The sequence below is a fragment of the Argopecten irradians genome, chromosome 7 (genome assembly GCF_041381155.1).
Source record: "Argopecten irradians isolate NY chromosome 7, Ai_NY, whole genome shotgun sequence".
Taxonomy (NCBI): Eukaryota; Metazoa; Mollusca; class Bivalvia; order Pectinida; family Pectinidae; genus Argopecten; species Argopecten irradians.
This window is the reverse complement of record NC_091140.1, coordinates 26,106,261-26,132,872: the sequence shown is the minus strand read 5'-3', so window position 1 is coordinate 26,132,872 and position 26,612 is coordinate 26,106,261. Positions and strand designations below refer to the sequence as shown.

At 34.0% G+C, this 26,612-nt stretch overlaps 1 protein-coding gene and 1 long non-coding RNA gene across 4 annotated transcripts; one reads left to right on the top strand and one right to left on the bottom strand.

Moving 5' to 3' along the window:
* Positions 1 to 863: 863 nt before the first annotated feature.
* On the bottom strand, positions 864 to 10,723 carry LOC138327989 (calnexin-like). 3 transcript variants are annotated; one of them, XM_069274532.1, is made up of 6 exons: positions 10,648 to 10,723; positions 10,314 to 10,458; positions 6,343 to 6,474; positions 5,043 to 5,207; positions 4,456 to 4,523; positions 864 to 4,095 (listed from the first exon to the last, which is right to left on the bottom strand). In XM_069274532.1, exons 2-6 carry the CDS (start codon positions 10,365 to 10,367, stop codon positions 4,056 to 4,058), a joined length of 459 nt encoding a protein of 152 aa, XP_069130633.1. In that variant the 5' UTR covers positions 10,368 to 10,458; positions 10,648 to 10,723; the 3' UTR covers positions 864 to 4,055. The 3 variants fall into 3 exon arrangements, with proteins under 3 accessions (XP_069130633.1, XP_069130634.1, XP_069130632.1); XM_069274533.1 differs by lacking the exon at positions 6,343 to 6,474 and adding an exon at positions 7,004 to 7,129 and having other exon boundaries at positions 10,648 to 10,704; XM_069274531.1 differs by lacking the exons at positions 10,314 to 10,458; positions 10,648 to 10,723 and having other exon boundaries at positions 6,343 to 6,995.
* An 8,545-nt stretch (positions 10,724 to 19,268) lies between these two features.
* Positions 19,269 to 24,065, top strand: LOC138327988 (uncharacterized). The gene is made up of 3 exons (XR_011209147.1): positions 19,269 to 20,190; positions 21,046 to 22,378; positions 22,676 to 24,065. It is a non-coding gene; the product is annotated as an uncharacterized lncRNA (long non-coding RNA).
* The last annotated feature ends 2,547 nt before the right edge of the window (positions 24,066 to 26,612 follow it).

Genomic DNA, 26,612 nt, shown 5'->3' with positions numbered 1-26,612 from the left:
ACATACGTTAAGGTCAAAAGATTTGCCATTATGTAAAGATTTGTTTACAACTTAAGGTTAAAAAATATGGACATAATGTCAAATTATCGTTTTTGCCATTATGTTACCTATCCGATTTTTTAACCTTAAGGACAAATCTTTTGACTTTAAGGGCAAAAGTTTTTGCCATTATGTACAGTCAAAAGATCTACATGTAACCTTAAGGTAAAAAAATTTGACCTTAACAGCAAATCTTTTTACCTTGAGGGCAAAAGATTTGACCTTAAGTATTATATGTATTTTATGACAAAACGGCGTGCCATATTTTTTCCCTTACCAGGACACACAATGGTCTGTCAAAGTGGTAGTTTCTGCTCATGCTTAGCACTTAGTACAGGGAGTGGGACAGTGGTTTGCCTTGTATGACCTAAGCTACTGTAGCTGTTTATAGGACATAAATCCTAATATTACCAATACACGATGCTCTCACTACTGAAAAACCACATTCAGGAAGATTTTCAGTATCAATATACAAATGTCATGAGATGTACATTGTAGTATGACATCATTTGTAAGATGTGTTAACAAAGAAGCAGTTTTACTCCAATGATAAAAGGTCAATTACGCAATTTATGGTTTACCATGTAGTCAGTTATTTTCACATTAGCAATTCTGTGGTATTAAACATTACTATGGTTACATAAATTTGATACACCAAATATTGTTGAGAAATCAAAGAAAATTTAATTTTCCTATTTCAGGTCAAAAATTCCTTATAACTGGACCTGCAAAGTAACCAGCTATAAGGTTGTGGTGTGTTTTAAACATTGCTTAATTCCAAAATTATTTGTCAGTACAATTTCAATAGATAAATGAAAGCTGTGTTAAGAAAAGAAATGAGTTTTATTAAGACTGGTATTCATACAATTTGTGAAAAGTTCTAAACGAACAATTATTTCAACAAATATCCTGTTCTGATTCCAAGTGAAAAATTTCTTAGATTAAAATTTTAATAATACAATTTAAAATTAACATTGAAGAATGCAAATGGAACATGATTTGAAATAATTCAAAAGTCCTGATACAGATAGTCGTAATTTTTTCAAATCAATATTTTATACCAATTAACTCCAAAACACTTGAACAAACCTTGACCCAAGAACGATATGGGATCAATATGGTTTGGTATGACCCCAGTCTGTCACCCTATGTTTACCTATCAAACAAGAAAATCATTGAAGGTGGTCACATTAACGGAATATTTAACTTAAAACTATAAAACACAAGTTAATGGTATTGATATAAATCATCATTACATTTACAATATACCGATCCTATATTTATCAGATTAGATATATATACTATACTATTGCAATACACAGTTAACTGATTAACACGCTCTCTTTGTTTTACCATCATCTATTCACCACTAGACCTTAGGGACAACAAAATCTCCAAATTACAAAAACATTATACTAAATCATGAGTCATTATTACACAGGTCTATTAAGTTGTAAATAATTTAGTTTTTAAGATTTACAAACTCTCTCTTTGTGTCCTTGGAATATGTCAAGAAAAATGTAAGGCTTGCTGTAAATACCTCCAGCGTATTTAATTGGCTCAAAGAAGATGTAAACCAACTTCCTTTCTCAGCTATTAAATTTAGCAATTTCTGTTGCAATACACATTTCATGAAGATTAACATTCACAGATTTAAATGTTGAATGGAAATTCTGAAAAATTCCTTTCAATATAAGTGATGTTTATATAAATCAGTGGAGATAAACATTTGCAAAATTATTTCAAAGACGAAATTGGAGTTGTAAATAGCACACAAAAGACTGTTGGTTTACAGTCCCTGACAGTTCCACTAATTCTGGCGAATCTGTACTCCTAAATCACATTAAAAAGGCACTTCATCAAAAACAAAGCCCATTAAGTTGACATGATGCTTCACATTCTTAGAAATGTTTACCGACTATTAGCCAATCATATACATATCTATAGTATTCATATTCCATGACATTTTCCAAAGTACCCAGATACTTTTTAAATATTTTGATAAGAGGTCTTCTCGTTTACTTAGAGCAGACATACTTAACAATAAGGTAAGAACAGATTTTAAATGGATACATAGGCATACAAGTCGTCATATCAACAAGGGAATTCTATCCAATGGAACAAATGACAAACATTTCTGATTACATGAACAGTTTCTAAAAATCATTATATAACAGATGAAAACACCAAGTAAAAAAAATTAACAATTCTTACATTCACCACTTAATGAACAAATCTTTAAAAGCAAATCATCCAAAACATCCGGAACACACAATAAACACACCAAAATGGGAATGAACGTGGTCGACTAGATGTCTTCAAGGGCAAAGTCATTCAGGTATATCATTTTCATACTTTGATACTTTTGTAGGGACAAAGTAAAACAAAACTGCATGCTCATGTTAATATTTTACCATATACCATCAGATGGTCACACACAAGAAGCCATCTACACATTTTCTTCTTTCAAAATTGGTCACTAACAAACTATTCATGTGATGTGAAGGTTAGTTTTAGATAGTGATATTTTTTCGAAATAAAAAGATGGAAACCAGTTTGGACAACGTTATTGTATAGTATAGATTACACTTGCAGTTGGAATCCTAGGTATCTATACAATGTTTAAATTACATTGTGAAATCTAACTACATACAGAACATATAAAGGTAAAAAAAAATCAGTACCTGACTTCAACAAAATCTACACCGTAAATGAGCAAGTCCCATATATCACACGTTCACTTTTCACTATGGAGATAGTTGTACATGTATATGGTGTATGATGGAATAGGTGTGGTACAGGGCAAGGATGAAATATACACTACTCATCACAGCATAAAATAACAAACATGTATGTTTGTTTACCGTACACTCTTGGACATATGAAGAGCTAAATGTGAATGAGATCATACCAAGGACATACACACACACATACACACACACATATGTAAACATATTGGTGATGACAAATGAGCAAATTATGAATAACTGGGTACAATGTACTAGTATATTATTAATGAAAACATTCTGCATACAGCCAAATGTCTAGATAGACATGGACAGGAATCTGGTTTGATGACAATAGCTTTTCAAGCTACACACACTAGAAAACACCTCTGCATGCATATCTCAATTCACATAGACTGTCAACACATGAAAACAACAGTCACAGAAAATCTTTCTATTGTGTCAGTGGCCATACTTGTGTATATACCCTATTAACAGCTTACATATTGGTGTAAATAAATATGCTCACTCACACATCGTCATTCATTATAAAGCAATTTGCTGGCAATTCTGAAAAATCGCTTTCCATAAACAAATAGCTCAACAATTTTTTTAGACCATTATAACAGCTCTTACTCTATAAATACAACTGGTGTAAAATAGTTTAAATAGAAAATAGTTTGATAGCAGTTTCCTAACACAACAACCCAAATACGACAAAACACAATTATTGCAGAGTTACCTATCCTTGCGGATAGGTATTGATTGAGACATCATGTGTATGTGAGTGTAACATTGCGTAACATCATACTTTTCGGAGAAAATGACGTGAATTGCACTCACAAAATAATGATGTCACAATGGATACCAGTCCGCAAGGGAGCTAACTCTGTAATCTGCTAAGACAGAATCTAGTCTCCATGTGAAATTATGGTACAGAAAAGAGAAGCGACATGTTACTCCCCTATTCTGTCACTTTCATTGAACTGTGGTGGGATTATGACATGACTGGTTATGGTTTCTATCATGCAGTCCTATGTTGGTAGTCACAAACCAACTATCTGTCTTACATAACTAATTATACTACTGGTTATTAAAGCTTATCAATTGATCCCTGGAGATGCTATGCCCCTAATCTTATCACCGACCAGTCGACCATTCCAATTAACGGGGGCCACTAGTACAGGAGCGTACATCTCTCTCACTGCTATCAATCCTCCCTGAACGACTCGTACACACACCCACAACATATCACTGCATCATTTCATCTTAACCTACAGCTATGTTGGATTAATCTTTCCTTGGCTTCCTCTTTCTCGGTGATGATCTCCTGGAATTATATAAACATCAAACACATTTAATAATTACATGATAATATATTTAGACGGATAATGAAAATTCCTCTTTAAATTTTAACATATTTAAGTTTGTACACTGTCTAATCAATGTTTTTACAGAATTGATTTTTCTTCAACAAAAACCTAACTTGGCTATCATTGTTATTTTATGTCATACAAGAATGGTAAAATCTGAATGAACTAGAACTGTTTTTAAGACAATAAATGCCTTAATCTCAGATCAGAACAGGACATAATGGACTCGCACTTTATGCTTCTTCCATTTCATGTATATGGTTTCCATCCATTTTAGTCTCGATGAAATATGTGATATATACAAGGACAAAACTAACCTAGGTGAATCTTTTTTAGCTGTGTTCTCTTCTGTTTCCTCTTCCTCTTCCTCATCCGCATCATTTGTCTGTAAGTAAAAGCAATTTTAAATCACTTTCTGTCTATAAAGAAAAGATGACATTAATAAAGTTCACTGAATTCTATCAACATAAAATTACAAGTCAAAATATTAACACTGCAGCCTTACCAAATACAGTTGGCTGTCTTAAGTGAATGGCTGCTAGCATTTTTGTTATGTTATGACTTGATGTCACAACTGTCACCACAGCAAATAAGATATATATATGGCTATTGAAATTGCTGTTCTTTCTCCAAAGATAAAGCATTGTTTATTCATCAATGATCATCTAATAGGAGAAAAATATCTTGAGATGTTTTCAAGAATCCTTATCAGAATAATTCTGATGTAAACATTAACCTGCTTACAGTAGGTAGTTATGCCGGAATTAGCTATTGTCTAGTTATCATTAATTCTTCGATAACTGCCAACGGAAAGTAACTGAATGCAAAATACTGTTGTTGTTTTTACCTATATATAAGGAAAGTTGACATAAAAAAATGTCAATGAAATATTCGGTATATATACCTCATCTGCCTCTAGATCTGCCTTGGACTTCTTGGTTTGTGGAGGGTTGTCTCCCCCTGGTCCAACATCTTCCTCCTCCTCCTCTTCCTCTCCATTTTCCTTCTCCTCTGTCTCGTCTGGAGAAGCTTCATCAGTCTTCTTCTTGTGACTCTGGATCTTCTCAGGCTGTAAAACCCATTTAGCATTAGAACACAATTTAACACTTCTGGAGAGTGATCAATACTTGTGTAAACTCACATTATCACTATAATCATATTAACATCTTAATGTACTGATAAATGATCACAAATAGGTTCAAATATTGTCTTTTTTCCCCTTCTTTTTTCTCTTACAATTTAAACAAAGAAACAAAAAAAAAGTGATGATGTTAGTTACTTAAAAAACAAGAAGAAAATTTGCCAAGATATATAAAACATCTACTGCTTGTCGCATGTGTGTTTGCAGCTATATCAAATGCACAAACAATTAGAACGGGAAAAATATTGTTTATGATATAATGAACCAATAGAAGCAGCAATATGAAAAGACCAATTCTCAATCTAGTATTAATTGTTATTGAGATTACTACACTACGAAGCTGGACAAATACTGTATAAAAATACATTAGCTGTACAGCATTTACAACATCAAACTTTACTGCATGTATACATAATAATAATACATATTTAGACAGATGTTTCTCACTCATTAAAACATGCAGTAAAGAGAAGTGTCATCTTTGTGCTATATTTTATACTCTTTTTGGAACCAAGTTTTAATCTTCCTCACATCGATTGCTAGTTGATGTTATTCTTATCACAGATTTTAGTTGTTTTCAAAATGTTGGTGTATGTACACTTACTGCGGGACAAGACAATTAAAATCAAGAGTTTATGATTACAATGATAAAATTTCAATAAGCTGTTTATGAAAGAACTACAGACATGCTGCAGCTGTTATACCAACCAAATCCAACTTGTAATTGAAATAGGATATTCTAGCTCTAACAGTTTCCAGAATAACATCAGTACTACTAAAACACTTTGTAAATCAAAACCAAAAACAGTACACTTATGATTTTAAAAATAATTTGTTTTACATGTTGATCTGAGTGGGTTTCATTATGGTATTATGTTTCAGTTTTCAGTACATCTGTATATATTCAAGTTTTACTATATAGCTATTAACTATCACTATATAAATGTTAGAAATGATTGACAAAGTCATGCACATGACTACAAAAGTCCATACTAAGACTTGAGAAGCAGCAGTCAGCTATAAATCTGATGTGTTAGAAAACATCATGAGAAGGCGTCAGTACCGTGATGGGTCCGGTCCGTGGGCACAGACAGATGGAGAGCAGGAGTACTGGCAGTAAAAGAACTACTATATAAATGGCCCAGAGCCATGGATACTGGTCAGCTGCCGAGTGCAGGGTCTTCCAGATGCTCTTCTGTATCCATAACAAAACCAACATGTCAACATGCGTTACATAAAATTCACCAGACAGGCTGATATCAACCATAGATTTACAGGTCCATTCTCAAATCTGCTGCATTTTCACTATCAACACAGTCAACATATTCTTATTATGTTGGGCAAATTTTTTTTACTAGAAAATCATTTCTCTACGTTTTTATGCAACTGATTTTACTAGAATATTTTTATTTTGGTCTAAAAACTATTGAGATAATTTTTTATTACTTTTTTAAGCAACTGATTTTAATTGAATAGTGGTGAAATGAGAATAGACCTTGTAAACCTTGGTTTAAACATTCCTCTCCTGGTGAAAGCAAGCTGTACAACACCAACTCTCAGCATCAGAACACCCAGCCGTCTTTACCAGTCATACTTAAGCACATGGATATGTTGTATCGTTACCAGTTTAGAGAGAATCTGGTGCCACAAATCAGGTAGAGCACACTGATGCTGTGAGTTCCATCATTACATATCCAATCCTATGTTTAACCTATCAGGCTTACCTCAGACTTAGACATACAGCAATAAGCTATGATCAGAACAATGGGCAGTACAACAACTACGAGTATGACTGCCCATAGCCAAGGCCTATCCTTGGTAGCATCTAATACTGCATCAACAACACTTCTCTGAAAAGTCAGGGCACAAATCGTCAGTTCATGTTAATATATTCATCAGACTTGACCAATAGATATTTACAATTATAATAGTATTAAACTGGGCATCTTGATTTAATTAGATTGACTAAATATATTGTTCAGAACTTTAAAAAGCAGTATGCCATTTTTCTGAAAAATTATAGATATTTCTTGTGTATTGATTGTTCTCAGCAGTATGGAGCCAACTAGATTTTGAGGTAAACAGTTAACATCATGTATCAAACAATAAATTAGTCTAAGTTTTACCTGAAGGATAATACATACGCTATTTGAAAAATAAGTTTTGCAAGTACAGAGGACTCCACATATTCGCATAACGGTTATTCGAATATTTCGGTTATTTGCATAAAATTCTGCGGTCCCGATTTTTTCCTTCTTTATCTTTGTTTTTCAACTCCGTGTATTTGCATAGACTTTTACATGACCTCCGGTTATTTGAACAAGGACATAGTCATTCAGATCCCCCCGCCAATGGAGATATCAAAGCTGAAGTAAGTTTGATTGTAGAGACTTATGTGTATGGAAAGAAAACAGGAAAAAGGAAGTTGAGCTAAAGAAAGATGGAGTATAATTCAAGTAGAGTGGGGCTGCAATTGTTGAATCAGGTATACAGCCTTGACATTAATTTATATTAGACTATATACACAAAGATGGGTGGAGTTTTGCAAAGTACCACTTACCATTTACCATGATATTTTCAGCAATGTTTCCATGGTAACGGAAAAAGTGCAAAAAATGAAAATAGCAAAAGGTACTACTAGACCATAAAAAGAAAGTGTCTATGAAGTTTCGTGGAAATATCTCTGCTGGTTTTAGAGTTATGCTCCGGAAATGAACCTACTACAAAAATATGATGATATTTTCAGCAATGTTTCTATGGTTACAGAAAAAAGCACAAAAAGTGAAAACCTAAAAATAGCAAAAGGCACTACTAGACCATAAGAACAATGTGTCTATGAAGTTTCATGGAAATATCTCTGCTGGTTTTAGAGTTGTGCTCCGGAAACGATTCTACACAAAAATCTGCCATTTTTCAGCAATGTTTCCATGGTTACAGAAAAAAGTACAAAAAGTGAAAACTTTAAAATAGCAAAAGGCACAACTAGACCATAAGACAAATGTGTCTATGAAGTTTCGTGGAAATATCTCTTCTGGTTTTAGAGTTATGCTCCGGAAACGAACCTGGTACAAAAATCTGCTATTTTCAGCAATGTTTCTATGGTTACAGAAAAAAGTACAAAACGTGAAAACCTTAAAATAGCAAAAGGCACTACTAGACCATAAGACCAATGTGTGTATGAAGTTTCGTGGAAATATCTCTACTGGTTTTAGAGTTATGCTCCGGAAACCATTCGTACGGACGGACGGACAGACGGACGGACGGACGGACGGACGGACGGACGGACGGACGGACGGACGGACGGACGGACGGACGGACGGAACCCATTTGTATATCCCCCGCCAACTTCGTTGGGCGGGGGATAATAAAATATTTGGGAAATTCTAAAAATAAAATCGAATATTTTTCAATTTTGCAATATATTTTTAGTGAAATTCGCCGATATATGTTTCAAAATACTTCGCTTTTACTAGAAATCATCACATGGTGACAGATTAAACGTTATCGTATGGCTTGTTATTTTATGCATGAATCTGCAAAGTTATTCGACGCTGTTACGATTTACATCAGCAGCGGTTGATCATAACTTTAGTATATTCACTGACTCAAACATCTAATTAAAGCATTTGCACTTTGAAATATGTTTATTTATTAACGTAACGTACCTTAGTTCGCGATCGGTTGGAGAAACCATGCTTCCTTACAACAATCGCCATTCATGAGTAGTCTCGTTCAACCAGAGTCTTGTTGACTACGACAGACATGTGCGTATCAAGCGTCTCGTTGAACGAGACATAAAAGCATGCAAAGTCGGCGTGCAATGACTACCGCAAGTTTCGCACAGTATGTAAGCTTAGGATACAAAAGATACCTGCTACGTTAATTGTTTCATTGCTACTTGAATATGCATTAATTTCTGAAATGTTATCAAGCTATTCGCCGTATAGATCAACAATACAGGGAGAATTCTCAAAAGACATTTAGGTCAGAGTGAACGCATGGCTTCATCACCTGCCGCCATTTTCGAATTCATATGCACATGTGTAAAAGCAACACTACTAGTTGATCGGCACTTTGAAGTTTAATCACGATCGTAAGTTCATTTTGCCAGGCAAATGTACGTAAATTTGTTTATTATTTAGGTTTAGAATTGTAGACACAAATCCAATCCTGTTTAGTAGTAGAATATAATTGCATATGATCGATCGTTTAGCTGTTTCTCAAATATTCACGTGTCGATCTAACGTAAACAAGAATCTAATATTGGATTATTTTTTGTTATTAAACAATTAAAATCGATTACAATTATAATAGTATTAAACTGGGCATCTTGATTTAATTAGATTGACTAAATATATTGTTCAGAACTTTAAAAAGCAGTATGCCATTTTTCTGAAAAATTATAGATATTTCTTGTGTATTGATTGTTCTCAGCAGTATGGAGCCAACTAGATTTTGAGGTAAACAGTTAACATCATGTATCAAACAATAAATTAGTCTAAGTTTTACCTGAAGGATAATACATACGCTATTTGAAAAATAAGTTTTGCAAGTACATGTAATAGAATTTATCTGATTGAGTCACAGGGTTAATTCTTTAAAATCCATCAAATACTTGCTGTCAGACCAAGAATATGAGTATTTCAAGAAAGATTTAAATCTTTTACATAATTTCTGATATCACTATTGATTTGTATGCACAAGCTATTCCATCAAAATATTTGTATGTACAAGCTATTCCATCAAAATATTTGTATGTACAAGCTATTCCATCAAAATATCTAACTGACTAAAGATTCCATCATTAATCATAGATAAATCATAGATGAAATTTCTCAAATATTTGTATAACCAAGATTTTTTTTCTAAATTTCAATATGGTAACAAATCTTGATGTTCTCTGTAGCGTAAGAGATCTAAAAGTACAATAAATCAAATTAGTAAGAGTGTGCTCTTAAAAATAATCCACTTGTAAATCAACATTTAATACCGCACACTGTTGTTTTGCTGTCTTAGATTTCAATTATTACACACCCCTGACTTGGCCTTTTCTTGTGTAGCTTTAATCTCCCAGTCTCCACTGCCCATTGTTCAGCTACAGCTTTGTCGTCTGTGATCAGAAAGTTGTCAAAAGCACAATGTCGTCATTCATGGACCATAACTCAAGTCCGACAGCACCCTGTGAAACAAATCAGCATTCACTTCAATATTCTACAACTTTACCACATTCCAGCAATAGGTTTTCATCATGTGAAAATTTATTTCAAACATTTAAGGCATTGGTTTTTCTGCTTCAATGAAAAAAAAAAAAAAAGCAATAGGAATATAAGAATTCAATATTCTTAAAATGTTGATATTAAGAACTTACAATGGATGTCATTTTATATGGCTCAAGTTCCTCAAAGTAGGCTGGGTTGTCAATCTTTCCTGGCTTCCATCCTCCCCTAGAAAATAACAGATTAATATGCAATTTTCATAGTCCCCTAATAATATAAACATATTAATTAGTGAATTTCCATACAACATATAAAAAATAAACAAGTGATGAGATATTGAAATCTAAATATTACTTCAGAAGTATATATCCAAAAGAGTCTTACAAGACATGAAGGAAAAATATACACACATGACATACAAAAATCAAACAGTAAAACCTAACATAAATAACGGAATCTTTATACTACTTTTTTCTAATGAGTGAAAATCCTATCACTTCCACACCTGGTAGTCCTGGTTTATCAATGATAGGAGGCTGACCCATTTGCCCTTGTAATTTTGGGATTCTTCACTCTCTGGTATTTTTCCCAATTAATCCCCATCCACGCGCGTTCTGACACGTGAGAGAGGCAGGCGAATACAAACATGGATTTTCAATAACAGATAGAAGATATCATAGCACTAACAAAACAAAGACTTCATACACCAGGAGGCATACTATAAGTCCAGAATTGGTAACAACAATTGGTAGTTTATGCTCTACCACTATTATATACTAAGTTGTGAGAAGTACTTACGTTGTTATCCAATCAACATCTCTATCTAATTACTTACTGATGAAAGACCCCTCCCCAACACCAGTCCATATCAACCGTCCTCTCATCAAAGTACAAGTTGGAACTATAATAGTGTAAAACATATAATGTCTGAATATATTCTACACACGGTTATATGGATCTCATTACCATATTTTTAGTAAACACATCAAGAATCGTACATGTAACCGTGGACCCCCTGCTGCCCGCCTCCTCCACACAAAAAGACCAGACACCGTAGCCCGAAAAACTTGCAGTCTGAACAGAAGTATCGGGAATTGGATTACCTAATGTTACATATTGACTAAGATACAGAATTTTGGCAGTCCAGAAAACTCCTTATACAGGCAGCTGGGAACGAAGATGTCTGGATTATTGGGGTTCACTGTTCACTGTAAACTACTTGATAACTAATTTTGTGAAAGATGTTTGCATAATCATTGACGCAATTTTTATTTTCAATTAAAAACTTAACCATGCTTTCATTCAAACTATCTAATTTTTACAATATCTTTATGTACAAGTGTTACAATATTCTCTTGCATAGAATGAAGAAATATTTCAACTATAGTCAAACCTGTCGATAAAAACTATCCAAGGGATAAAATAAAAGTGGTCTCTATAGCCAAGTAGTCTTCAAGTGGTCTTTAATTATACACAAGTAAAATGGTGCTATGAATGACCATTTGGGATACTAAGATAGAGGTTGTCATAAGCAGGTGGTCTCTATACAGAGGTATGATGGAAGGTTTTACTGTATTTAAACTATACATGTTAGTGTGCTTACCAATCTTCTGGTTTCTCTGCTCCTGCATCGGGAATCAGCTCTACTTCGTCTTCTAACCAGCCACTGGGCATAACGGCATCCTCATCAACAATCTTCTCAGGCTCACTCTCATCCCTGGAAGAAGAGAATACAATAATGGCTCAGATAGACATATAACATAATTCACTGAGTGACAGGCCCATATAGACACATGAATCATAATTCACTGAGTGACAGGCCCATATAGACACATGAATCATAATTCACTGAGTGACAGGCCCATATAGACACATGAATCATAATTCACTGAGTGACAGGCCCATATAGACACATGAATCATAATTCACTGAGTGACAGGCCCATATAGACGCATGAATCATAATTCACTGAGTGACAGGCCCATATAGACGCATGAATCATAATTCACTGAGTGACAGGCCCATATAGACGCATGAATCATAATTCACTGAGTGACAGACCCATATAGACACATGAATCATAATTCACTGAGTGACAGGCCCATATAGACACATGAATCATAATTCACTGGGTGACAGGCCCATATAGACACATGAATCATAATTATATAATTCACTTAGTGACAGGCCCATAATTATATAATTCACTTAGTGGCAGGCCCATATAGACACATGAATCATAATTCACTTAGTGGTAGGCCCATATAGACACATGAATCATAATTCACTTAGTGACAGTCACATATACACACATAAATCATAATTCACTTAGTGACAGCTATATATAGAAACATGAATCATACTTCATTTTAAAAGTGACAGCCACATATAGACACAAGAAACATAATTCAATTAGTGACAGCCATATATTGACACACGAATCATAATGCACTTAGTGAAAGTCACACATACACACATAAATCATATTTCATCTTATAGTATGACTGTAGTAATTTTTAAGCAGAAAACATGGTTTTATCCGATAATAGAAGTCCTTTTAAATATGAAATGTTTTCATTATGCAACTACCTCGTCTTAAATGATATATCACCTGAAAATCTAATCCTTACTCTGACACAGCGTACATGTGTGACCTAAAATTGTTGATTGTATCATTTTTCTAAATTGTGTAAATACCAAGTAAACTTACCAGTCGTCAGGTTTGCTTGCTGTGGGATCTGGGATCCTAAAGAAAATTAAGTTTCATTTGTTACAAAGGATTTCAAAACACCAGATGGATTATGACAAGAACTTCAAAATCTGTCATTGAATTACTGATAGGTCAAAACTACCTGAACTTCATGAAAATTTCATTTCAAAGCTGGAAATACTTGTATGGCGTAACTGTCTCTCTATCCATGCGGGTTATTGTCCGTTCTATTTTGTTTACTTCATACTTACACAGATGGTAAAAGGTTTACTGTTTAATTATAGGAACCCAGAAGCGCTTTGGAGAATCTACATTTGGAGATAGAGCCGACAAACGTCTGAGAGTTACCAAGACGGACAATACGTTAAAGGCCAATAGGAAGGCATCGGTAATCTTCCGGGACTACTTGCGAGAAAAGGAGCAAGACGTCGACTTTGAACGGTATAGTACTGCAGACCTTTGCAAGCACCTTGGTCACTTCTACATGGACGCTCGTAAACATGACGGGACACATTACAAAACCTCTTCACTGGATCAGTTCCGCTATTCACTAAACAGGTACCTACAGAGTCCCCCATTCAACAAACAATTTGATCTTATCAGAGATTGTGAATTTGCAGAAGCAAACGCCAATTTTAAAGCTGCCATTACCGAGCTGAAGCGAATAGGGAAAGGAGAGACGGAGCACCACCCCGTTATAACTACAGAGGACCGGTATGTTTTGTATCATTCACAACATCTGAATGTCGGTACACCTATTGGCCTTTACAACAAGGTCCAGTTTGACATTCGTTTGTATTTCTGTAAAGGAGGCACAGAGAATATACACAAGATGACCAAGTCAACTTTTGAGGTTGTGACCGATACTGGAACAGGTTTGAAGTACGTCAAAAGAGCTGGTAAAAAAATTAAAGACTCGTGCGATCGGGATGGCGTGCTGGGTCGTTATATGCTAGAATCTCCTGGCTCGCCGTTCTGTCCGGTTGCGTCTTTCGAATCTTACCTCGCAAGGTTAAATCCTCAGTGTGATCGTTTGTGGCAGAGACCGAGCAAAGAAAGTCCTCTGTACCAGATCTGGTACTACAACAGTCCAGTCGGGGAAAAGAAACTGGGCGTGTTTATGTCCGAGCTCAGTAAAGCCTGTGGGTTATCGTGTGTGTACACCAACTATTCTATCAGAACCACCGGATGTGCCATTCTTTCCAAGATTATGTTTGATGCTTCTCAGATCTTTTCTGTAACGGGCCAAGACGCGGCCAAGTGCTTTACCGAAAACGTGTATTAGTCTCGTTTTCGTGGTGGTCTTCATAATGATCTGCATATTGAAAAAAAAAAACTATGCACAGATTGGATAAGACCTGGATTAATCACAGCTACATGTACCGTTTGAGGATTTTGTTTTGATAACTGCATAAGATCAGTTTTAGCTTCATGAACAACACATATTGTCACCAAAACTTCCCTACTGATGAATATTAACCGGATATTGTGCGGTCAATTCAAACTAAAATAACCTGAAGTTTAATTATCAAATTGAAATCACGTTATTCCGTTGTGTGGTTGTATATGTTGTACTAATTGTTTATTTGTGACAAAGCAATATTGATTTCACAAAGCTATGGTCACGTACTAGTATATACTGGATAACGTCCCGTGATGGGTGGGACTAAACATGTTGTTTCAGTTGTTACATATGTTCCGCGTTGCAATATGAGTCAATATTGACATCCATTTTAAGTCGCCAGCCCTCTTGGCTCATTATGAAAACTTAAAAATTGCAACGTATTTGATGTTAAATGGATATTACCTCTCGAAATTATGTGTATAATTATGTAGAATCAATCACCAAAGACTGCATTGCTATTTTAAAGGTTAAAAGATAAAATCCTTTTAAAATGAGTGAACGTACGTGTCTGTCTGTCCTTAGAATTTAGCTACGGCTTCCTTGAGGTTATATTTCACTGTTCCTGGAGTGCATCTTAGTACCGAGTACTACAGATAAAACGATTATGAGATACTCATTTTTTTTAAATTGACCCAATACCCATTAATGTTGTTATTATCGGTTCCTTAAACATATTTTTGTTCCTTTTATAGGTGTTGTTAAATATTTGACATCTTGTGCAGGGTCATATAAGACTATTATAGTGGCAATGATTTCAGACCCATACCCGTTATCAATTTATATCTCTATCTTTATATCAGAATGTTTGTAAAATCCATCCGTGTAAGCCTTTGTTAACAAAAGTTTAATAAAATAGTGCAAACTCTCAATTTCTTGAGTTTTTTATCATAGTTATAATGGATTTATGGTATTGTAATTGATAATGTGGTGGATACAGATTAATTACTAGTAACCATTAAATCTATGATAAGTCTATTGAAAAGTGTCGAGTATCTTGATGGTTTGTGTGCTTTGATATAGACATGTATGTAATTGCCAGTGCATTACGTGTGCATGCCTTCTACATAATCATCAACATAAATGTGTGAGAAGCCAAGAGATATTACAGACTGTCGTCACCCACAGTCAACATGGAAACGTCTCTTATAGGAATAGCTAAACTAGACAATAGTGTCTTTTTTCTAGTATTTCGATATGAATGTGAACATAGTTATCTTTGTTTCTCATTGATTGCTTTTGGTTCCCATTTGCTATAAAGTTGGCTTGGTTAATCCAATGTTGTCTAAAAGCGCACATAAAAGAAATACAGTTCTGAAAAATTGTTTAATAGATGGGAGATTTGCATATTTAAAACGAAAATTAGGAAATTTTATCATTAAGATATCATTGAAAAAAAAAATTTAATCCGCGAGACATTATAGAAAGGAAATCTTCAAAAGCTACGAACAAGTGATATCAGATTTCACATAAGTTGCTTTGGACAACTTTACACTAGAGTAAATCTGGTCAACGTTTTTGTAGAAGGTGGCAACGTGTGACGATCTACTCCCACTTAAAGTGTATATGTGTGCGCAAACACAAATTGTTCAAATTAAGACATTGTCAATATTGTTGAGAATAACGATTTTATTACATGCCGTTTTCTCTGTAAATACATGTGTACACATATGTCGATAGAGTACCAGATGCGTTGCAATACTAGTGGTAGATTGTAAAGATTACGAGTTTTTATCAGAAATGTTAATCATCTGATAGAAATTGAGATGGAATGTGAATTTTCCAATACTTACCGTGACATTTAATTGAAAACATAAACACATGAACTAACTTAGGCACACTATATACAAATAAATTAGATGGTCGCTTGGTGGTTTAAGAATCCAATAATTATGAATGCGTAAATGTAATTCGATATAATTTGGTAAATGCTGTTTTATTGGTTACAGATGTGACGTTTATGAAGTCGTGCCAATCAGATGCATTTCTCATCAAAGAAAGTATCGCCCAGATGTACTCATCTAGTCACCACCTTGACATGAGCTTCTCGGAAGTTTCGCCCAAGATGAAAAAACGCCATTCCTGCCCCGAGTGTGACTTTGTAACGGACCGCCACTACAGTTTAAAACGTCACATGATCATGCACAACCAACAGTATTACGTATGCAGTCTCTGTGGCGCAAGATTCAACGAAAATTGTAAGCTGAGGAAACATGTACAGATGACCCATAAACAACCAGAGATACTTGTCCAGCCACTAACGACCACACAATCTCTGGCTGCACAGTCTTTCAGCAGTGGAGGACCGGGATAGCTGTTTACACTAACATTGTCATTTACTCAGCCTTGCAAGAGTTCACATAGGCACGTACCCAGACTGTAGCTATACATCATGTACATATTACAACATTCTCATGTTTTATTACTACATTTGCATTCCAATAACACGGACTGTCTAGATATAGGCTATATTTGACTAGAGTTGATGTTGGCTCCCTAGCTTACCTGGAATTCTGATGTGGAATGAATGTTTTATGTGTTTTATATTGACTATCAAATTTATAATCGATCTATTACATCAGATGGAAATTTGGCTTGCTCAACGTGAGAAATGTTGTCATGAATTTGCTGTGGTACTTTTCGTTATGATTTTACTTTTGTATAAATACGAATATCTGTAAACAAACTTAATGAAAATTAATGATTGTTATGAAATAGCTTTAATCACATGTACATATATGTATATTTAGAAATCTCATGATTGTAAATCGAAAAATGGTATTTAGAAATCTCATGATTGTAAATCGAAAAATGGTATTGGAGTAAAAAAAAAAATCGAAATTATTTCGCCGGAAAATAAGTTGGTATACAACACAAGAATGCTATTGTGAATATTGCACTAAAGTGACATTATGTATGATTTTCAAGAGTTTTAGAATACAGAAATATTTTACATGTACATGTATTTTGAATCCATTAAATGTTTTACCAGAAACACGACAAACCTTATCAACATATACTAACGCAATGCATCAATCCATTCAATTGATAGTTTACATGCAATAGGTAGTAATTGCTGACAAGTAAAACAAATATTTTGTGAATGCGTCAGATCTTCTAAAAATGATAAAAGGTGCTCAAATGTTTATGAGGATATATGGGATTGAGCTTTATACATTCAATGATGCTTGAATTATTTTATCTTTCTTCGTTTGTTAATGATGAATTTAATCTTCATGACAGGAATTATTTCATTTGCAATGTCAATATTATTTACCAGAAAGAAAGCATATAATTATAAGCGTTTTCTATCAGTTCTTTCCTTGGGCGATGATATTTAGTCAAGCCATAATCATATGCTGAGTATTTGTTTGGAATAACTTCTTTAAATACTTTTGTATTTAATATTATTTTTGTATTGTTTTCTTATACTAGTTGTTAACTTTTAAACAAACGCGATAAATTAAAATGTTTGATGAAAAATACAGTAATTGATGATAATTGTAAAAAGTACAATATCATTGATCAATGATCAGGTATCGAAGAGGTAACTATTTATATCAAAATTCGATCACTGTTATTAAATCTCGGCAAAAATTTCTTTGTATTACTTAATTAAGAGGGTTCAAAAGTGATTCAGGTAATAACCCTATGATGCATACATAGAGGAGTGTCGTAAATGTGTTCAATATTGTAAATCCATTTATTTTTGCCATATGCAAATATTCCCGTAATTTTGTATAGTCGTCGTCGTCATCTTCATTATCATCATCATCATCATCATCATCATCATAATCAATTTAAGCTGGTGTATAGGGACTTACTACGGATACTGTTTTACATATAATCCTTGAAGTTAACCTTTTACCTGATTAGTTCTTATCATTCTATTTGCATTATTTACCAATACACTAAGAATAATTGCTGACAAGTAAAACAAATATTTTGTGAATGCGTCAGATCTTCTAAAAATGATAAAAGGTGCTCAAATGTTTATGAGGATATATGGGATTGAGCTTTATACATTCAATGATGCTTGAATTATTTTATCTTTCTTCGTTTGTTAATGATGAATTTAATCTTCATGACAGGAATTATTTCATTTGCAATGTCAATATTATTTACCAGAAAGAAAGCATATAATTATAAGCGTTTTCTATCAGTTCTTTCCTTGGGCGATGATATTTAGTCAAGCCATAATCATATGCTGAGGATTTGTTTGGAATAACTTCTTTAAATACTTTTGTATTTAATATTATTTTTGTATTGTTTTCTTATACTAGTTGTTAACTTTTAAACAAACGCGATAAATTAAAATGTTTGATAAAAATACAGTAATTGATGATATTTGTAAAAAGTACAATATCATTGATCAATGATCAGGTATCGAAATGGTAACTATTTATATCAAAATTCGATCACTGTTATTAAATCTCGGCAAAAATTTCTTTGTATTACTTAATTAAGAGGGTTCAAAAGTGATTCAGGTAATAACCCTATGATGCATACATAGAGGAGTGTCGTAAATGTGTTCAATATTGTAAATCCATTTATTTTTGCCATATGCAAATATTCCCGTAATTTTGTATAGTCGTCGTCGTCATCTTCATTATCATCATCATCATCATCATCATCATCATAATCAATTTAAGCTGATAATCAATTTAAGCTGGTGTATAGGGACTTACTACGGATACTGTTTTACATATAATCTTGAAGTTAACCTTTTACCTGATTAGTTCTTATCATTCTATTTGCATTATTTACCAATACACTAAGAGTGAAGGCGGTTATATATGTTTACAATAAGAGTGATGTAAGGCAGTTACATATGTTTGCGACAGGTTTTATCCATGTCATCTCTTAATTGTATCTGTTGCTTTGTCTGTTGTGTCGCATGCGCAGAAACAAACTTTTCTGTAAGAAAATATTGTATATTCCCCCGTTGATTCCAATTCAGGGGACCAGGATAATATTTCCTATATCACTATAATTAAAGCTGACAATGCAAGTTAAAATTATTAAAATGATTTTTTTTAAATAAGTATACTCGTTTTTTCAAGAATCGTTTATGAGACATTCCCCGGTTGAGGACAGCCATTTTTGTTTTACATTCCGACGACTCACCGACCCCTATATAAAGCGCGTGAATCGACACACGTGCGCTCATTCATGTACCTATACACCTAGCAGTCCACAGGTTATATCACCTACAAATAGGTAAACAAAACCCTCACCTGTAAAACTATATGGGACTTTTTTTAGCAAGAAATCATGTCAACTCCTCTAAGTTGTCATTTAGATGTTTCTCAAAATAAAATTCCAACGCAAATGAATAGAAATCCAAACAATAATCCGTCCACATATCTCCACGTATGTTATCGTACCCGATGCACTCAACTGACCATATACACGTGACTACGTACCTGACCCGAACGAGCGACAACTATCAAGGACACACGTGTGTCGTTGTACATGTACGTGTAAAACTTAGTGTATATTGAAATGTTTTATTGATTCGTAGTGGACATATGTTGGGATATAGCTGACAACACATCTATTACTTCAATGAAATATTGTCAGGTGAGTGCAGTGTTTATTTTCAATTTGACATTGTTATTTGCAATATCGGGGCATGTGTATCTGAGACAAGACATGTTTAGAATGATACACGTGTGTCAAGTGTCCCGTGCTTTATATAGGGGGCTGGCCAGTGAAGGTTTCTAAGCAGAGCAAAAGAAAAATGGCTGCCGCTTCCTTATAATTAGATACCACACTGTCATAACTAGGGGATGTCTCAGAAACAATTTTTGAAAAAAAAATCGTTAATATATATTTTTTTTTCATTTCAACTGCATTTTTTAACTTGCGTTGTCAGCTTTAATTATTCATTGCTAATTGTATGCTGTATAGATTTTAAACGAAACTTTTTTCATGAGTAAATAAATATTGACGTTTACATGTATATAATTGATATGTAAGCGTGAATTACGCGATATTTTTAATTCTGTTCATATTTTCTGTAAGATATACACAGAATGTCTTTTACATCAGCAGTTCGAGACTGGTATGTGGTATCCACTGTATACAGTTATAAATGTTTTATATTCATCTGTAATGTAGAACAATGTTTCAATAAACAAGTTCTTTGTCTAAAGACTGTCTACCAAGTTTTATGTTCTCATGAATTCGACTATTACTATATAATATTATATTTTGTCTTCAATTTATAATATGGGAAAAGTTGTGTCATATAATCAGGAATATTCTAGATATATAAACTTGCCGATGGATTCATGATCATTTTAGAAAAAAAAATATCAGGACTATGTATCTTTTTTGGGGAAAAAAAATCATTGTGACGCGATGAAGAAAATGAAAAAGGAAAAAATAGGTTATTTATTATGTACTGAAGAACTGCCTTGTCTGGTGTTTCAGAACGTTTTAACGATCCTCATCTTATGTCGGTATTGAGAAGGACAAATGTGACGTCATTGAAAACAGGAGCAAGGTTCAAATGCGACCAATGTAACTACACAACTGAGCACAAGTACAGGATAAAGCGCCACCAGCGTATACACAAGGGAGACTATTTTAAATGTGACCTGTGTAACAATAAGTTCACGGAGATGTGCGAGTTAAGAGCTCATCGACAGTCCCGGCACGAAGGGGTGTTGGTCAAGTGCGAGATGTGTGACCGCTCATTTGCCTCCAAGTACGCCCTGTCACATCATCGCTCCACAGTCCACCACAACAAGGCTTACTTCTGCAATCACTGCGATAAAACCTTCGTCACCATGGGCAAGCTCATGATCCACTTAAAATCCTTCCATAATGTGGATAAGGTCTTCATGTAGAATTATGGAACTCAGCCTTGCATAGATTCATAACATCAAATGGCAAATCAAGGCAACTTCCAATCGTCCGGAAATGGAGTTCGGATTGATGCGAGTGAATTCTGCCAAAAAGATAAAGAATTGTTTCACTACAAACAAAGGGCATTGTAATCGGCCAAGCATCAATGATTTCAAATAGGATAAAAGTGTGTTTTGTGATTGATGAATGTGGTTTTCGAAAGGTCGAGGCCTTCAATTAGAAGATGATTGTATAGATGATTCGAGAAAACGAAGAAAGACATTTCTTAATCAGCGATTAAAAGGAACGTTCAGTGTCTTTTCATAAACAACAACATTGTTTATTATTAAAGTTTCATGAATCACATTTACTATTGATGCATGATTCATGAAGATAACAAGAATAAGTTAAATACACTATCTGGGATCAATCTCGCCAAAGGAACTGGACTAAAAAACGATATTTCGAAGTTAATTTTCGCCGACCCTTAGAAGTAAGAATAATAAATATTATCTCCAGGCCAACAGTATTGCACACTTTTGAGTTTTCCAAGGGTAGGTGATAGACCGGTCTTATGTTTCCATTGTAAATAACTAAACAATAGAGACTTTGTATATGGTTTATATCCAGACCTACCATTGGTATCGTCTATGGACTAGCCCATTGTTGTATCAAAATCAGTTCATAACAGTTCATTTCTGAGTTTATTAAACGTTTTAGTTTAAACACACTTTTCGCCTTCAGCTTCAAAGAACGGAACGTTAAATTGAATTTAATAAGAATATTGATAGCTTTGTATCCTAAATGTTGTGAGGTGATTATACAAATGAACAACAACACGATCACGAGAAAACAAAGTGGATTCGAACATTGACTTGGTGTATTTTGATAAAGTGTGTATGCATGTTACTAAAAGGTATCTTTTCGTTGTTATCTTAACATAGACTTTAGTTTGCAATTGTATACCTAGAAATAAAGATGAATGAAAAATATGATCGTTTTACCTTGATTAGTGTAGTTACTAGATAAGTATAAAACCATTTTAAGAAAAGAATTAAATTTATTGTGTTTTTATCTATAGTTTTATTTCAATGTTTGTTCTGTTCATATTGAATGATTGATGGACAATGCTAACCTTACCCCTCAAAGTTACCATTTGTTGTCTTCATTGTAACGATGGATATGGAAGTTTATTGAAACTTTTATATTCCAGACCGATTTCACGACATTTGCCGAAAAGTCATGGATGGACCGGGGAAAACGAGTGGACGCATGTTATCCAAAATGCCATCGGTTGGAATGTCAAAAGCTTTCCGGTGTAATATCTGTACTTACGCAACCAACGTAAAATACAGGATGACTCGGCACCAGAAAATCCACAGCGGGGATTACATAAAGTGTGACTTATGCTCAGCCAAGTTTACGGAGCCATGCGAGCTAAGAGCCCATCGTCAATCTCGACATGAAGGAAAACTTGTTGTTTGTCCAATGTGTGGTAAATCGTTTACATCCAAACACTCATTATCGAATCACCGTGCCCAGGAACACCCTAAGAGGAGTTTCGCTTGTACTATCTGCAAAGACCGAACATTTGTGAAACTTGGGAATCTGCAGCACCATATTGATGTCTTTCATAAATTATGATATTATGACGTTGTGGTGTTCAAATTTCTTACGGTGCTAAAGAATTCAGAAAGTTGCAAAAAGGAGCATGCATGTTCATTATGACGTTCTGAAATATCAGGCAAAGCCATTTTTCAGTTCATAACAAATACTTTTCATGTCGAATTTTTACTTTATTTTCTTCAACACGTCACACGCATCATGTCCAGAATCATAACAATTACTTTCATTGTTGAAGGAAAATACTCTTTGCTCTTGGAAAGCACAGCTGGAATCTCTTTTCCACTTTTATTTCTTCAATGAATTCTACATTTAGTTTTAGTCTTTTACAACTGATTCTTGAAATCGGATGCTAATGAATAACTACGTCCAACTTTATGTATGTTGTGATAATTATTGGTTATTATTCTAAATAATAATTTAAAAAAAAACTCAATCATTAAAAACACATCAAGGGTCTTATGTTAACGATGGATTAAATATCCTTGAACAACCCTTCATATATATCCGGATTGCATATACAAAAAGTGCGCTTTAGCTCCTTTGAAATGCCTTTCTATCGGAAGTTGGGTTTAATAACTAGGACATCTTGGCAGATCAAGTTACAATTTAGTTATTTATAGATTATACACTGAGTTCAAATGAACAAATATGATGTCATGCTAGTCACGTACTAATGTGATGAGCTTACTAAACGAATATATAAACTGAATAAACTTGCGTCGACAGGAAGACTATTATACCAAGAATTGTTTGTGAATTTGCATTTTCAGTTACTTACCAGACAAGTTTCATCCTGCTTCGTTCTCCTTCAATTTTGTATTCCAATACATCTAGAAAATCATATTGAATTTTCTTGTATTTTCCTTAGCTCATTTATATTTTGACGTCTAATTATGAAATAGCTTTTGACCTGACATCTGAAATCATATCTTACACTGACTTTAAAATAAGAAATTGAAATAAATCAATCCATTATACTCGATGTACGATTTGTCTTTATTGACGTTTAATGAAGTCCATATGATATATATCTGTAGGCAGGATCTTCTGTTTCGTGATTGACATATATTCCACTGACATGTAATTTCGAACTTTTTTACAAAAAATACTATTATGAATTAGCTTTCATCGCCAAAGATGAGTCAATAAAGGACGATATAGCTGTATGGTCTACTTCACTTAATAATCTGATGTTCTGATCTTTGTACAATAGTATCTCTTTATAACCTTTAGAAAAATGATGCCAGAACACAAAATACTGTTAATAGCACTAACAATATTGTAGAGCTATCGCGCTAGACGTTTTGCGTTAAGATATTACATAACGTTAGTACAATAATTACATTTGTATTACGAATGTGCAAATTCTTCACTGCGCTAATCTGTTAAAAATCAATTTTGCACCCAAATTAGTACGAGTGTATTCGAAGTTTTCTAATGCAACCTAGAATACTTTATTGTGATGTTCAAAAGATTTGGAAGGTAACAGCGATATTCTTTTCTTAAAACGATCAAAACATGTATAGAGGATATTATTTCTTTCTGGATGAATAACAGTTATATTTCATCGATGGAAAGTTTGATATTTTTTAAGAGTGCGAAGCACGATCGCAAATATAAAAAGTTCCAACCTTACGAGATGAAATGTATATTTATCAAGAAAGAAGGAACATTATAGTTATTACATCTTTACGTCTCTGTCCTATGTCTGGACTAGGCCTACTGAAAGTAGTACATGTGTTTCAATCTGCCTATTTACCACACTTGATTTATTTCCCGTTTATTTATTTCCACACATAGGATACAAATTTCAGAGCAAATTAACATAAAATAATCAAAAGCACGTAAAAACGTGAAAAGATGTATGTGAAATTACATTTTTAGTTTGCTTTTTAAAAAAAGTTTACTGGCTATTAAACTATGTTTTCACTGTAAATTAAGTTTCATAGTTATTGGATAAAATGGTTCTAAATGTATTGATATAATATCTGTCATGATGATATTACAATACTATCAACATCAAATACTCCGGTTTTCTGTCTAGGAGACCAGAAAATAATATAATAATAGTCAACAAGAGGATGTTACAAAGGGAAGAGTTCTATTGATACGCATAAATATATATTTCTATATGATTTTGCCCTTTTTTCATTCCATACTCTGTACACGAAATGAAAGATAACTAAATTCCTAGAGAAAGAACCCAGGTTCAAGTCGCTACGGATTACAAATCTGTTCATTTAGGTCCAGACTTTCGATCAATTTTACCAACTCTTTCCGGGTGTTTCTGATAACTACTTGGTTGTAAAATATCATTTTAGTTACAATTATGATTTAATATATGAATGATAAGAACTTATAACGTTTTTAGTATGCGAATCAGGAAAGAAAATAAGGTTGCACTTTAATTACGTTCTGAAAATACGTCATGTTTTTGCTGTTAAGAATGGATCCATGCTTTATTGATTGTTGTCACCTATAGTTCATCCTGAATGTTATAATAATATCGACATTTTAGTCTTAATGAAGTGACAGATAGATTTACATGTCCATGTATTGCAGTACTTATTTGGTTTACAGGTAGGCGGCTAGGAAAGCAGACCCTAAAGCGACCAGGCAATGTAAAGAACCAAAGAATATCACATTCCCCTGCCACAGAGAAGCCTAAGTACGAATGTGACAGGTGCGACTACAAAACTCAGCTAAAGTACAGAATGAGACGCCATCAACGGATCCACAATGAGGATTTCATCTACTGTAGCGCGTGCCCTTCACGGTTCACTGAAATGTGTCGACTTCTGGCGCACGTGCGGTTACGTCACGGTGGACGAGTGGTTAAGTGTGACTTGTGTGGGGCCGTGTTCCCGTCGGATGAAGCTATGAACGACCACATGGCTACACAACACTCGCGTGTTTTGTCATTGAATATTCCACAAACATTTCCACAATTCTAGTTTCATTCCAGAATGAAGTGAAGATAGTTTCAAGAGAACCAATACATTATTAAAGGACGTGTGAGTGGTAGTCTGTCGTTTTCATCATGTCTTGAAGAGATTAGGAACGTCGCCCGACTTGTATGATGGCAAGGTGTTCATAGAGTATGTGTCCTTTTGTTATGGTTGTAAAGCTGTGTATTTTCAGTTTTTTGGGGTTTTTTTGGCAGGCTTATTACATATTATACAAATTTTAACTTTCGGAGAGTTTAGATTACGAACACAACGAATACCTGCATACATTTAACAAAAGGTAGTATTTCGCGGGGATCAAAATATCATATATCATTTGGATGAAAGTTCATTAATTTTATGTTAAAAAAATAGGACACGAAAATAAAACCAAAGCCAATATGATTAGTTCACAGTACGTGATGTTTAATATATGGTATACGATTGGATAGCTCAATACATGTTTAGAAGCTCTACAGAGGGACAAACACGATTCCAAATATTAATTTTCGCGTGACTTTTGAATTTGCTAATAGGTTTGTTGAGGATCTCCGGATTCCATGTCATTAATTTCCCTTG